The 14,954-nt window shown below is 49.7% G+C and overlaps 2 protein-coding genes, 1 long non-coding RNA gene and 1 pseudogene across 8 annotated transcripts in view; 1 reads left to right on the forward strand and 3 right to left on the reverse strand.

Annotated features, from left to right (window-relative positions):
• The window catches only part of LOC149123028 (uncharacterized), a 7,459-nt gene extending 5,066 nt beyond the window's left edge, over positions 1-2,393 (reverse strand). Inside the window, exon 1 of one of the 2 annotated variants that reach the window (XR_016217955.1) lies at positions 971-2,393. This is a non-coding gene — a long non-coding RNA (uncharacterized LOC149123028). Of the gene's footprint in view, positions 1-477 lie in introns of both variants that reach the window. The other variant, XR_016217954.1, reaches the window with a different exon arrangement.
• On the forward strand, positions 2,336-12,940 carry HOMEZ (homeobox and leucine zipper encoding). Its single transcript, XM_002718078.6, has 2 exons — positions 2,336-2,599; positions 10,218-12,940. The coding sequence occupies exons 1-2, from the start codon at positions 2,560-2,562 to the stop codon at positions 11,831-11,833; spliced, it is 1,656 nt and encodes a 551-aa protein (XP_002718124.3). The 5' UTR covers positions 2,336-2,559; the 3' UTR covers positions 11,834-12,940.
• LOC127483860 (5S ribosomal RNA) lies at positions 9,502-9,620 on the reverse strand (annotated as a pseudogene).
• Positions 12,941-13,476: 536 nt separating the features above from the next.
• RNF212B (ring finger protein 212B) overlaps positions 13,477-14,954 on the reverse strand; it is a 46,135-nt gene continuing 44,657 nt past the window's right edge. For 4 of the 5 annotated variants that reach the window (XM_051822668.3, XM_089309876.1, XM_089309877.1 and 1 more), the window contains one exon: positions 13,477-13,875. In XM_051822668.3, the coding sequence (XP_051678628.3) occupies positions 13,810-13,875 (66 nt within the window). In that variant the 3' untranslated portion in view covers positions 13,477-13,809. The remainder of the gene's footprint in view (positions 13,876-14,954) is intronic. The other variant, XM_051822665.3, reaches the window with a different exon arrangement.

Raw genomic sequence — 14,954 nt, forward strand, 5'->3', positions numbered from 1 at the left:
TGCTTGGGCCCTGCACCCCATGGGAGACCAGGATAAGCACCTGGCTCCTGCCATCAGATCAGCGCGGTGCGCCGGCCGCAGCGCGCCGGCCATGGCGGCCATTGGAGGGTGAACCAATGGCAAAAAGGAAGACCTTTCTCTCTGTCTCTCTCTCTCACTGTCCACTCTGCCTGTCAAAAAAAAAAAAAAATTAGCCTGCTATCAGTTTGAATTTCCAGTCTCTACTGCGATTGCCTTGGTGGGGCCTGACCAAATGATGTTGAGGGCCGTACATGGCCTGTGGGCCAGACATTCTCCACCCGTCTAGACCTACATAGAGTTCAACTCGCATAGAGGGTTCAGCCTGTACTTTAGAACTAAGGCAGGGGAGTTTCTTCTATCCTCCTTGGAGTACCCCCCCATAAACTTGAATGCTACCCCCACCCCTGACTGTTGGGAGCGAGTGTCCTCAGAAAGAGAGGTGATGGAGTCACCCACCTTTTGTAATTCCAAGCCCAGGATCAGCACTGCCCAGAGTGACTTAGCAAACCACAGGTTCATGGGCTTAGTTCCCACAGACAGCTCCTGCCTGGCCTCCCTTCCAGCCAAACAAGCTCGGATTTATCCCAGTCAATCCAGTCTCCTTAAGTTGTGAGGGAATGACCCCTGCACTGGTCGCTGAGGGCTGCCCACACCTGAAATATCCCACTCTTCCCCCTCTCATTGCAGACACACTCCAGTTCGGCACTGCCGCGGTCCCGACTGTGGACAAGCTCTGTCCACACCAACAGCCTGGCTCACAGCCTGAGGCATGAAACGCTTCTAACCCTAGCCCTAACCCTAACCCTAACCCTAACCCTAACCCTAACCCTAACCCTAACCCTAACCCTAGCCCTAACCCTAACCGCTATCATGTTTTTGCTGGGCGTTAGTTTGAAGGGCGCGGGACTGGCTCTTAAAATTTGAGGTCGTGGCGGGCACCGCGACTCACTAGGCTAATCCTCTGCCTGCGGCGACAGCACCCCGGGTTCTAGTCCCGGTCGGGGTGCCGGTTCTGTCCCGGTTGCTCCTTTTCCAGTCCAGCTCTCTGCTGTGGCCCGGGAGTGCGGTGGAGGATGGTCCAAGTCCTTGGGCCCTGCACCCGCATGGGAGACCAGGAGAAGCACCTGGCTCCTGGTTCCTGGCTTCGGATCAGTGCGGTGCGCCGGCTGCAGCGCGCTGGCTGCAGCGGCCATTGAAGGGTGAACCAACGGAAAAGGAAGACCTTTCTCTCTGTCTCTCTCTCTATCTCACTGTCCACTCTGCCTGTCAAAAGAAAAAAAAAAGTTGAGGTCAATAGCAAATGTAACGAGGGGAAGGCGGCAGGGCCAGACGCATCCAACAGGGCTCAGCACTGAAGGAGGGGTGTTTCTGATGTCTGGCAACCCTGAAAGAATCTAGACCTCAGGGTGCAGCAAGGAAGAAGGAACGGAGGAGTCAGGTGGTTGGTTTCTTGGGATGCAGGGAGGTGGAGAGGTGAGGTGTGAGAATACAAGTCTGAAGTTATTACAAACTGTCATCACGTAGAAGCTGTTAATTAAGTGACCTAAGAAGTCAAAAAGAGACTTAAAAATATATATACAAGAGTCACTTCGGGAAGTATTCTCAAGTTTTAGAAGACGGAGAATTCTAAACACACATTTTGGCCGTGAACTTCCGGCGGTGCAGGACAGGCATCCCAGCAAAGTTCGCTTTATCTTCATCTCTTTCTTGACAGCGAACACCGGGATCCCCGAGAGAGGAGGCAGAGCTCTGCGTCCCCATTACCAGGGCGGGGAGGGGAGCCTGAGGCTCTGCGAGGCACCCGGCAGGTGCCCGCCCCGGCAGGTCGTCTTTGCGAACACCAGTCGAAGGCCCTCGTCTTTCCGGGTGGCAAGACAGCTGGTGCACCTCGACAAGCGCCCGGTCGCTGCAGGCGCTTCGTCACGGCGAGCGCGGCGGCGGCCGGGCGAGTGGAAGGCCAGAGAGCGGACGCTGACAAGGTCTTGCAGGAGGGCTTCCTCCAGGAGGCGACTAATGCGGAGTTGTTGGCGGTCCCGACAGTTCAGCAAAGTGCTGCGCCTCTCCTTGGGGGATTTCGGGAGAAACATGGCTCGGGGTACTCGGAAGGTCCGGCGCCAATAGGTCGAGGGTACGGGGAGGTACCATTCGCGGCACCCTGGCCTCGGGGGACATCGTTCCTGCCCCACACACCCAATAGCTGACCCCTGCCGAGGCCCACGTAGCCAATAGCCGATTTGGGCCGAGACAGACGCAGCCAATGGATGGTCTAGTGCCTTCCGCCAGGGCCCGCCTTCCTGCGTCCACCAATCAGGACTCGGGCCACCTTGGCACAGGCCCTGGACGCCCGCCCCACCCGTCCCCCCCGCATCCAACTCGCTGGAGCTGGGGTGGGCTAGACGGGCGCGCTCTCAGGGGCGGGGGGCATGCCGTCCGGGTCCCGGCCGTCCGCGCGGGTGGGCTCGGAGCAGGCCGCACCGGGCAGCTACCCCACTCCCACCCGGAGCCCCCCTGCCCTCTTTCCCCCCTTACCCCCGGCCCATGGTGCGAGGCTGGGAGCCGCCGCCCGGGCCGGACCTCGGTGAGTGATCCCCAGCCCCTTGGACTTCCCCTCCCAGCCCGTGTGCTATCTCCGACCTCCAGAGCCCCGTGCCCGCGCTGGGGGAGGGCGAATTCTGGATTGGAAGTCGCCCGGTTCTCTCTCCTTTCTCCTCTGGACTTTTCCCTGTTGTAACTGAGGGAGGGTGAGGGGGGTGTGTAGGGAGGAGGGGAAGGCTGGGTTGGGACGTCCTTGGCGAGGGGAGGATTTAGATTCGCCTGCCTCCTGGGGCTCATCGCCCCAAGTGCAGCAACTTTTTGTTCTCTGACCCAGTTTGGAGCCTTCTAGACTGCCTGTGAAATGGAGGCTAGGAGGCACGTTTCCTTCCCAGGCCCCCCCCCCCCCCATCCCCATGACTACCTCCTGGCGACCTCCCACACGCACAGAACCTGGCGGCACTTTGGGGGAGCAGTGGCCTGTGGGAATGAAAGGTTTTGACTCTCGTACCCAGCGGTAGTCGGAAAACCAACCAGGAAACCAAGCACCAGACTCCACGGAGGTTTCTGGTGTTGTGTCCTAGTCGGGGACGAATAAACTGAAAGAAAATTCAAGCTGAGACCTATTTGGTAACGTGGGCCCAGATCAGACCGGGAGAGCTTTTTTTTTTTTTTTTTTTTTTTTTTTTTTTTTTAAATCGTCTATGATTAGGATAGGTAGAGAGCAATAATCGAGAAAGCCAGAGTTGGGGGTTTTAAAAATGATGCATACATAACTGAAACATAATTAAAAAGTACATTAATTTCACCAATCTTTTGGTGTAGTGCTGAGACTGTGTGTGTGTGAAAGTCTGGTGATTGACATTTCTAAGTTACCATTCTCAAACCCGGCTGCACCTTGCAAACTTAAAAACTAGGGATGCTTGGGCCCCTGTCCAGACTAATTAAACCCGGCTGGGAAAGAGGCTGGCCTGGTTTTTCAGTTCCCAGGCAATGCGTGTGCAGTCTGAGAGGAGTCGCTCAGACACTTTCATCATCTATGATTTCCAGTTTTGGTTTCCGTAAAGTGAAGTGAGAGTTCAGACAGGTTGGAAGCAATCTGAGTGCAGAATCCTTTTGAGACTTTTGAAGTCCCATTTCCCACACTTTTACTGCTGTCTTGACCAATGCCACCAATTCAGCAATTTTAGAAATGTATGCTCCCCTTTGTATCATGTCTCTCCAGGGCATCTGTTTTCATGGGAACAATTTTCAGTGCAGTATTTTTCATAGATTTGTGTCATGTTAAATTGCATCATTATACAGAAAAACCATGGGCATAAGCAGTTTCGGAATCACAGTACTGGCCCAAGCGCACAGGACAACGGCGTGAAGCAGACGGTTATGGCACTGCACTGTGGGTATTGATGGGTAACCCACCTGCAGGTCAGGTGAGCCAGATTCCTGGCCCAGTTGGGAGGACAGGAGACAGAGCTTCTTAATTTGACTCCTTAGAAATCAGAGGGGTAATCACAACTTTGGGGGCCCGTAACTTACCTGACTCTGAGGTTCACGATCCAAAAATTAAGACATATATAAGCTAATTGTCACAAAGAGTCCTTAAAGCCATTCCATCTGTCTCACCCAAACACCTCTCAGGTAGTCCTTCCAATCTTTAGGACATGGCTCACTAGGCTAATCCTCCACCTTGTGGCGCCGGCACACCAGGTTCTAGTCCCGGTCGGGGTGCCGGATTCTGTCCCAGTTGCCCCTCTTCCAGGCCAGCTCTCTGCTGTGGCCAGGGAGGGCAGTGGAGGATGGCCCAAGTACTTGGGCCCTGCACCCCATGGGAGACCAGGAGAAGCACCTGGCTCCTGCCATCGGATCAGCACCGGCCGCAGCATGCCGGCCACGGCAGCCATTGGAGGGTGAACCAATGGCAAAGGAAGACTTTTCTCTCTGTCTCTCTCTCTCACTGTCCACTCTGCCTGTAAAAAAAAAAAAAAAGATTTAGGGACTTGAGCAGGATCATATCTAGTCTCCAACTTCAGCCATCTCCTCCTTAGCCATAAGCCTACGCTCAAGCTGAAAGCTTACAGTCCCCTTTTTCCCAGGATTGTGTGAACATGGAAACGAATTTTAAGACAGCCCGTTTTCCTGCCACCTGTCGGGATACAGAAAGTCCAAGGGGGAAGATGTTATGTTCCGACTGACTAAATTTTTTATTAGTGACTTGGGGTAGCAGTAGGGTGTATTTGGCATATTTCATAAAGATATGAACTTGGGGCCAGCGTTGTAGCACGGCGGGTTAAGCTGCTGCTTATAAGGTCAGCATCCTGTATGGGAGCACCAGTTCAGGTCCCGGCTGTTCTTCAGATCCAGTTTCCCGATAACGTGCCTGGGAAAGCAGCGAAAGATGGCCCAGCTACTTGGGCCCCTGCCACAATATGGGAGAGCAGGATGGAGTTCCTGGCTTCTGGCTTTGGCCTGGCCCAGACCTGGCTGTTAACAGCCATTTAGGGAGTGAATCAGCAGCTGCAGAATGTCTCTCTGCGCTCCCTTTCTTTCTCCTTGTTGCTCTGCCTTTCAAATAAATAAATCTTTTTTTTTTTAAGATACAAACTTAATTATTATTCAGGATACTCAGCGCCACCACCCTGCCCTAGGCGTCCATCCTTCTTCAGCTTTCCACAAAACACTGCAGTGTCTTCACTGTGGTTTTGATTTACTGCAGGGTCTGCCCTACTTATAATTCTCAAGAGCCACTTCCAGGGAAGTACCAGCCATCCCCTACCACTGTGTTTCAGGGAGTCTGCCCTAACGTGGGCTTCGTGTAAGTGAAAACTCGATGTACACAGTCCAGCAAATATGTTATTTGCATTGCTGCACATGACACTGAAATCTCAAGCTGAGGCTGAGAATCTGAAGGCTGCCAAACCACATGAATAAAGCAAAATGTTTCCTCTGAAGCTTAGCACTGTATCTGTCTCCCATTCCCATCCGGCAGTCTTTAACCTCCTACTGGACCGCTGTATTCCTTAGGCTACGTTTTCCACAATCTGAAATGTTACAGTGTTTTTCAGAGCAGAACACAAATAAGGTTAAGCGGATGTCAGGCGTTGCCATCATGTTCTCCAGCTTGGATCTGGTGGTGGTCCTGGTGGGCCACTATTTCTAAATGGTGGTTAGTACAGGGCCATGGAAACAGTGTTGCTGTGTCCACAGTGAGCCTGGCTGGCACTGAAGAGAAAGGGAGCCTTATCACGTTGGCAGTTCCCACCGCAATCAAAAAGGATCTAATCGTGGATGCAATTCTCTGAAAGTAGTGGTTTTCGTACTTTCATAAAGCAGCAAAGTGCACCCTGAAATTACATCCAAACCCAAATTATAAAACCTGTTAAAGTCACAAATACCCAGGTTTTCTCCACTGCTAGCTAGAATTGGGGCTCTGTAAGAACATTGAAAATCAGGATTTGTTCTTTAAGATAAATTTGAAATGCAGAATGACAGTGAGAAAGGGGAAGGAAGAGAGATATGTTCCGTAACAGCTGGGGCTAGGTCAGGCTGACGCAGGGGGTCAGGGACTCCTGGGGAAGCGTGGAGTAGCTACGACTTGATACGGAATGCAGGAGTCTCCAGTGGCAGCTTAACCAGCTGTATCCACTCATGATCTTCTTTTAATTATTTTTTTATATTTGTTTACTATTTGAAAGGCAGAGTTACAGAAAGAGGGAGAGACAGATCTTACACCTGCTGGTTCACTCCCCAGATGGCCACAACAGCTGAGGCTGAGCCAGGCTGAAGCCAGGAGCCTGGTAACTCCATCTGGATGTCCCACGTGGACGACAGGGACCCAAAAAGTTGGGTCATCTTCCTCTGCCTTCCCAGGTGCATTAGCGTGGAGCAACTGGGACTCCCAACTGTGGCTCACATGGGATGTTTGCATTTCAGGTGGCAGCACAGCCCCCTGCCCTAATTGTTTTAATTTGAGACAGAGAAGTTTTTCACATCTGCTGGTTCACTCCCCAAATGCCTGCAAAGGCCAGGACTGGGCCAGACCAAAGCAGGGAGCTGGAAACTCAATCCTGGTCTCCCATGTGGGTGGCAAGAACCTAATTACTAGAGCTATTGCCACTGTCCCCGCAGATCTGCACTCGCAGGAAGCTGGAGTCTTGAACCCAGGTACTCTGATGATAGGGGATGTGGGTGTCTTAACCACTAGGCTAAATGTCTGCCTTCCAAAATCATTTTAAAGGATTCTCTTTAAACATTTTTTTCTTATTTTGTTTTTTATTTGAATGGCAGAGAGACAAAGACAGATCTTCCATCCACTGGTTCATTCCCCCAAATGTGTGCAATAGTTAGAGGCTAGGCCAGGCTAAAGCCAGGAACAGGGAACTGAATCTGGGTTCCCACATGGGTGGTGGGGACCCAAAAATACTTGAACCATCACCTGCTGCCTCCCAGGGTGCACATTAGCAGAAAGCTAGAGAATTGGAAGCGGAGCTGGGACTCAAACCCAATCACTCTGACATGGGATGGGGCATCCCAGCTGGTATCTTAACTGCTGTGCCGAGTGCCAGCCCCAGGATTTGGTCTTTCCCCGCACCTTCCAGAACTACCTTATACAGGTGCATCCCATGAAGCCCTCAAGTGATGACCAAAGCTTTACTGAGCCTTTACTTTGTTCTAGGCATAGTGTCAAGTGCATTTTTCATTTAGTCATAAACTTACCAGGTAGATGCTTTTTTTTCTGATGAGAAACTAAGGCTTAGAGAGGTTCAATAACTTGCCCAAGAACAAGTAGCACTGTACAAAGTGGCACAGCTACAGTTTATCTCAAATCTGCCCCACCCCAGACTTTCATCTCCACCAACTGCTTGGGGAAACACCTCACACATAGTAGGTGGTCTGTAAGAATATATAACTGTTGATACACACGGTCTCCATTTTTGACATACAAGGAAACAGTTTCATTAAGTTCAATAGCTTTTCCTCAAGATCACAGAGCTGGTAAGAGGCTTGATTGAGATTCAAACTAACAGGTCTGAATTCATATTTCTGCCTACCATGCCATGCTGCCTGTATGTACCCTCTTAGGGCACTCTTCGGGCTCTATTGCTGATAGGATTTGTATGACCTTCTGTTTGTTAGAGCTGCTTGTTACAAGGAAATGGTCACAATCGTTATAACGCTTCTGAGTTTTTTAAAGCATCATATGGAATCCCTGATGTCACACGATTTTAAGTTTATGGACTTGAAGATTTCCTCAGTTCATCATGTAGCATTTACAAATAGGAATCCTGCCCCGTCCTTTACAGATCAGGTTGTTTATAAACAACAGACGGGATTCCCCTAAGGTAAAGGGTAACACGCGTAAAGGGTCTCTCATGCCTGCAGAGGGAACTGAGTTAAATTTGTCAACAGGAATAGTCTGGAAATAACTTGAGAGGTATTTCAGAAAAAGCCGTACAGTCAGGGGCTCTCCCCACAGTGCTGCTGTGGAGAGCTTGCGGGAGCTGGTTACAATTTCTAATGAGCCTGGCCTCCTGGTCTGGAGGAGAAAGCTGGACTGAAAAGATAAGAGCAGGAAGCCTTGGCCCTGTGTGGAGGGGGGCTGTTAGTGTCTGAGGGAGCTCTCCCGGCTCCCTGGAGGGAGGCTGAGCTACTGGAAGAGACAAAGGCTGGGGGAGGGGATAACCTTTGTTCCCTGGCTGACTTGGGGGAGGAAAACATTCTCTCTCTGCAAGACCTGAGCCAAGGGGAGTGAGCCCCGTTTATGCCAAATCTCCGACCTCTATCTCTTATCCTACGGCAGGATGGAAAGAAAGCAAGCCATTGGTGTGGGCTTGGGTCCTAAAGGCCTGTCATTCCTCTCCTTGCAACAGCCCTATGCCAAGAAGGGGAAGCAGAGAGGGGGGCTGGGCAGAGGACAGTGCTGTCCTACCTCTAGAGAACCATCAGTGGATTCCCAGCTCGCTCTCCGCATTCTAGAGATGATCATACATTTTTAGGAGCTAAGGAGTTAGGGCCGGTTTGGAGATCCTACTCCTCTCTCTTCGTTTGTGACTCTTGCTGCATGACAGTGGGAGACTGCTTCCAGAGTTCCAATTAGAAAGATAAAGGCTCTAGGGGCCATTATCTGGCCTAGCAGTCAAGTCATGGCTTGGGGCACCCCACACCCCAAAACAGAGTGCCTGGGTTTGAATCCCAGCTCTGCTCCCGATTCCAACTTCCTGCACCCTGGGAGGCAGCAGGTGCTCAAGTTCTTGGGTTCCTGCCACACACATGGGAAACCTGGATTGAATTTCTGACCCCTGGCTTCAACCTAGCACAGCCTTAGCCTTTGAGGAATAAATCAGTGGAAGGAAGCTCTCTTTCTGTCTCTTTGCCTCTCAAGTAATTAATAAAAATGTAACAGAAAAAATATTTTAAAGGCTCTAATAGAGTGCATTTTCTTTTTTATTTTTTTTTTTTGACAGGCAGTTAGAGAGAGAGAGAGAGACAGAGAGAAAGGTCTCCTTCCATTGGTTCACCCCCCAAATGGCCTCCATGGCCAGCGTGCTGCGCCGATCCGAAGTCAGGAGCCAGGTGCTTCCTGCTTCCTCCTGGTCTCCCATGCGGGTGCAGGGTCCAAGCACTTGGGCCATCCTCCACTGCACTCCTGGGCCACAGCAGAGAGCTGGCCTGGAAGAGGGGCAAACGGTACAGAACCGGTGCCCCAACCGGGACTAGAACCCAGAGTACCGGCGCCGCAAGCGGAGGAGGATTGGCCTAGTGAGCCACAGCGCCGGCCAAAACATCCCCTTTCTTTCTTTTTCTTTTTTCTTTCTTTCTTTTTTTTTTTTTTTTTTTTTTTTTGACAGGCAGAGTGGACAGTGAGAGAGACAGAGAGAAAGGTCTTCCTTTGCCGTTGGCTCACCCTCCAATGGCTGCCACAGCGCTGGCCCCTTCTTTTTTTTTAAAATAACCCTACAGCACCCCGTATTCCCAGGCAGTCTCCCATGCTAGTACTAACTAGGCCTGACCCTGCTTAGCTTCCAAGATCAGACAAGATCAGGTATGCTCAGGGTAATATGGCCATGAAATTTTTTTTTTAAGATATTTTATTTATTTGAGAGGCAGGGGCTGGGGATGGGGGGAGGTCTTCCATCCTCTGGTTCACTCCCCAGGTGGCCACAATGGCCAGAGCTGTCCAGATCTGAAGCCAGGAGCCAGGAGCTTCTTCCGAGTCTCCCATGCAGGTGCAGGGAGTCCTTGGGCCATCTTCTACTGCTTTCCCAGGCCACAGCAGAGAGCTGGAACAGAAGTGGAGCAGCTGGGACTCAAACCGGTGCCCATATGGGATGGCAGGCGGCTTTACCCACTACACCACAGTGCTGGCCCGTAGACTTCCTTCTTAACCTCTAAAGACAGATTTTCATTTTGGTGACAATACTCGCTAGTCATGTGACTTGAGGTGGTTTCACTTCTATGGAGTTCAGTTTTCTTGGAAAATGGAAATAAATCATAGCAGGCCCTGATGACTGCAAGGTTGTGGAAATTAAATGAGAACTTGTTGCAGCGCTTTAAAAGCAACTCATGATACAAACAGAAAGTTTGGTGTCCAGTGGTTTGGAAGAAATTGAGCCCCGTGTCCCAGTAAAGGAGCCCCAGTGACTGAGCTGTTTCTCTTCCTATTACAGCTTTCTCTGAAGGGCATACATCAGAAAGCACCATGCCTCCTAATAAGGAGGCCAGCAGTCTTAACGGCTCACCGGCGGGTCTCATCTGCCTCCCTCCGATCTCTGAGGAGCTACAGCTCGTATGGACCCAAGCAGCCCAGACCAGTGAGCTGGACAGCAATGAACACCTGCTGCAAACCTTCAGCTACTTTCCCTACCCCAGTCTAGCAGACATTGCCCTTCTCTGCCTACGTTACGGGCTGCAGATGGAGAAGGTCAAGACCTGGTTCATGGCCCAGCGCCTGCGCTGTGGCATTAGCTGGTCCTCTGAAGAAATAGAAGAGACTCGGGCCCGCGTGGTCTATCACCGGGACCAACTTCATTTCAAATCCCTTCTCTCTTTCACTCATCACGCAGGGCGGCCCCCAGAGGAGGTGCCTCCTTCTCCAATGCCACACCCGGAACAAGTCGGTCTTGGAATAGGTCCTCTGACTCCCAGCGCGCCCACTCAGGTGAAAGGACTGAAGGTCGAGCCTGAGGAGTCCTCTCAGATACCACCATTGCCACTAAGTCACCAGAAAGCAAAGGAGCCCTTGCTGACACCTGCCAGTGGAGCATTCCCCCATCAATCTGATTTTTGGCAGGATCTTCAAAGCAGTAGCCTCTGTAAGGAGCAGGCAGGTGGGGGTCCTGAGCAGTCACGTGCTGTAGGCACTGCTTCCTGGAACCACTCCACAGGTGTCCACCAGCCGCGTGCTAGAGATAAGCCCCCACCGGTCTCATTACTCGCCAGTAGTTGTAAGGAGGAGTCAGCATCTAGTGTGACTCCTCCTCCTTCCTCTACCTCTTCTTCCTCTTACCAGGTACTGGCTAATGGAGCCACTGCCACCTCTAAACGCTTGCAGCCACTGGGCTGTGTCCCACAGTCACTGTCACCCAGTGAACAGGCACTACCCCCACATCTGGAGGCAGCCTGGCCCCAAGGGCTAAGGCATAACTCAGTACCAGGTAGGGTTGGCCCCATGGAGTATCTCTCCCCAGATATGCAACGCCAGCGAAAGACTAAACGCAAGACCAAAGAGCAGCTGGCTATCCTCAAATCCTTTTTTTTACAGTGCCAATGGGCACGACGTGAGGATTACCATAAATTAGAACAGATCACTGGTTTACCTCGTCCTGAGATCATTCAGTGGTTTGGTGACACACGCTATGCCTTGAAGCATGGGCAACTAAAATGGTTTCGGGACAATGCAGTACCTGGTGCCCCTAGTTTCCAAGACCCGGCCAATCCTACACCACCACCATCCACCCGCTCTTTGAATGAATGGGCTGAGACACCACCTCTGCCGATCCCCCCACCCCCACCGGATATCCGACCCCTGGAGAGATACTGGGCAGCCCACCAACAGCTGCGGGAAAGTGATATCCCTCAACTGAGTCAGGCATCAAGGCTTAGCACCCAGCAGGTTCGGGACTGGTTTGACTCTCGATTACCTGAGCCAGCTGAGGTTGTAGTTTGTCTAGATGAAGACGAAGAGGAAGAGGAGGAAGAATTGCCAGAAGATGGGGAGGAAGAGGAGGAGGAGGAAGATGAGGAGGACAACGATGACGATGATGATGTGATCATACAGGACTGATGGGGGGGAGGGTGGGGCTGGAGATTGGAGATGAACCAATTTAGTAACTGTTTAAACAAAGAAACCACCTCTTTTTAATTACTTTGTGGCAAAGAACTGAAAAGCTCTCTGTTCTTCAGGGTGGGTGAGGGGCATAGAGTGAGGGTGGGCCAGGGAGGATGACCAGAGGACACAAAGGAAACCCAGGCCTCCAGCCTCACGGTAAAGACTACTAAGGATCTGGCCAAATGATGGGCTGGGAGCCGGCTCCTGCTTTCCTGTATCTACTGGTTTTTCCCTCAGTATACTAGAGGCCTGACCTTGGCCCCGCATCAGCAGGAGGGCTGCAAAGGAGGAGCAAGCAATCCTGACACAGTTGGTTCCAGGGCATCCCCAACCCCACCATTTCCCCTAGAATTCAAGGCTGCCTTGCATCCTGCTTTTCTCTCAGAGTACAAGTCCATGCGACATACAGCTAAGAGTCTCAACATGTCCCAGTCTCATCACAAATAACTCCTCTTCCTCATACCCACCTGACGTTACCTTTCACCTGCCTCATCGGTGAAATCACACAGGCAGCAGAATGTTCTCATTTCCAACACTGGGACCACTTTGCCTTGTACTTTTTATCTCTTTCCAAAATCCCCTCTCTGTTCTCTGTTTGTCTCAGGGTAAATCTTCCCCCACAGAGTTTGTGGAAAAGTTTAATAACGGTGGAGAATACTTTTGACTGGATATTTATTGAGGTGGGAGTTAGGAGAGATGTCCTTTTAAAACAGAATTATAAGGTTGGAGGAGGGATGGTTTTTTCTAGTCAAAGGGTGTTCCATGGAAGTAGGTTCCAGGTTTGGTTTTACAAACCTGACACTACCTCCTGTCCAGCTTGACAGAGACTGGATTTTCATCTTTTTGCTATTGGGTCAGTTTTTGTCCAGAAAAGAGGCTTTTCCTTCTCTCTAAAGGATCTGAATTGGAGACAAAGGGACCATTGTTTCTCATGGAATTTATTATCGATGTTTTAGAATGGTTTTCATTGGTTGGGTTCACATATAAAGCAAATAGATAACCATCTAAAAATAAGATTGGAAGCCTCTGATTGCTAGAATAATAAAAAGGCCAAAAATAAAACTGTTTCTCTCTTCTCCACTTTGCCACTTCTATGGTTTAGGAATTAATGGAACCAAGTCCATTCATGTTTTTATATTTTGAAGGGGCAGGTGTACTTATGAGGTGAACTGAATTTAATTAATGAGGTTAATTTAACAAAAAACTTTCAAAGGCAGCAGGTTAGCATTTGTCACCAGGCAGACTCTGCTTCCCAGCCGCCAGGTGATGATGAGGATGTCTGAGGCTTCAGCAGTGACAGTCTTGGAGACGACTTGTGTGGCCATTCCAGCATTCTAGAGCTTGTAACAATAGAGTTGCAATAGTCAATAAGAAGGCATCCTTTTCATTTTATTATCTACATGCTTGAGTAAGCTGAAACCCTGTCTCCAACTGCTACTTTGACAAAGGAAAATCAACACATTTAATAGTAAGTAGGCCTGGAAGAAACACAGGTAAACAGAAAAGTGTGATCAGTGAGGACAAAGACCAGAGTTGTTACTTGTTAACACTGGCAGTGGAACAAAGCATCCAAACCTAAAAAATGAAAGACAGAAATGAAACGTGGTTGATGAGTTTATTACCCCCACACCCAGCTCAAGCATGATGGCAAGAATATTTTAACAACCTTAGTTGGAAGTTACAGAAAATGAAGGGAGCTACATATGTCTTCTGGGAGTGATACAAACTTTTCTTAAAGCCCTGGCCATGCATAAAACCTGGCCACTTTCCTGGGAGGTAACACAAGGTGTGTAGGGTAAAGACAGAAAAGATGCAGAATGAAACCAGGAAACAAAGCGAGGGTCCATTATCCGAGGCCATCTCCCCTAGTGGGTACAGGATGCTCCAGTCCACCCTTCAGTAGTGCTTGCAGGCCAGATCTTGAAGATGCTCTATCTCGAAGTGCTCCATGCTTCATTCCCCCTGGCTAATCCCATCTGCCTCTGTTGGTAGAGAGTCTTAGCAGGTAACAGGAAAACACACATAAGTGTTTATTGCAACAAAAGGGCAACTAAGTCCCTCTCAAATCATTATACAGAAGCCACCACTGTTACTTCCCCATGGTTTTCTCTATTACATGATAGCTAACTTTTCCAAACTTAAGATTTGCTGTATTTCATGTGACAAAAGCTTTGTTGGTACTTATAAAACTCAAACATTTTCATAGTTTAGGATAATAAGGCTATTAAAAAAAAAAAAAAAACAAGCTGTTTTGCAAGATCTGGAATGACTACCACACCTAGGAATGATTACCGTGGAGATAGAATTCTAATACCTTGGAGGAGGTGGCACTTTCTTTAATAATCCTTAAAAGCTTTTAATGGAAATTAAAAAAAAATACTGAAGTAGATTATTCCAACAAACTCACCCATCACCTAGCTTCAACAATTAACTCATGGCCAATCATTTAATTTCCCATCCATAAATATTTTAGCATGTATGTACAGAACATAAAGGCTATCAAAAACAAACAAAAAAACCTTATCAGGGCCGGCGCTGTGGTGCAGCGGGTTAAAGCCCTGGTCTGCAGCGCTGGCATCCCATGTGGGCACCGGTTCGAGTACCGGCTGCTCCACTTCTGATCCAGCTCTCTGCTATGGCCTGGGAAAGTGGTGGAAGATGGCCCAAGTGATTGGGCCCCTGTACCCACATGGGAGACCTGGAAGAAGCTCCTGGCTCTTAGCTACTCCAGCCATTGCAGCCATTTGGAGAGTGAACCAGTGGATGGAAGACCTCTCTCTCTCTCTCTCTCTCTCCTCTCTCCTCTCTGTGTCTACCTCTCTTTGTAACTCTGTCAAATAAATCTTTAAAAATAAATAAAAACAAAAATATTATCATCATACCTAACAATTAACCTCAATATTAGGAATGCTTTAAATAAATGTTTCAATTGATAACTCAATTTTCCTCAACTTTCTTACAGGGGTTTTAGTTTTGTTTTGCTCTTGGATTTTTACAGCTTGTTTCAATCAAGACACCATTAGGGGCCATGTATTTGTAGACAGTCTCCAGGTCTCTGACGTCTGTTTCCATCTAA

Source organism: Oryctolagus cuniculus, chromosome 12 (genome assembly GCF_051225735.1).
Source record: "Oryctolagus cuniculus isolate XC-2025 breed Fujian yellow rabbit chromosome 12, ASM5122573v1, whole genome shotgun sequence".
Taxonomy (NCBI): domain Eukaryota; kingdom Metazoa; phylum Chordata; class Mammalia; order Lagomorpha; family Leporidae; genus Oryctolagus; species Oryctolagus cuniculus.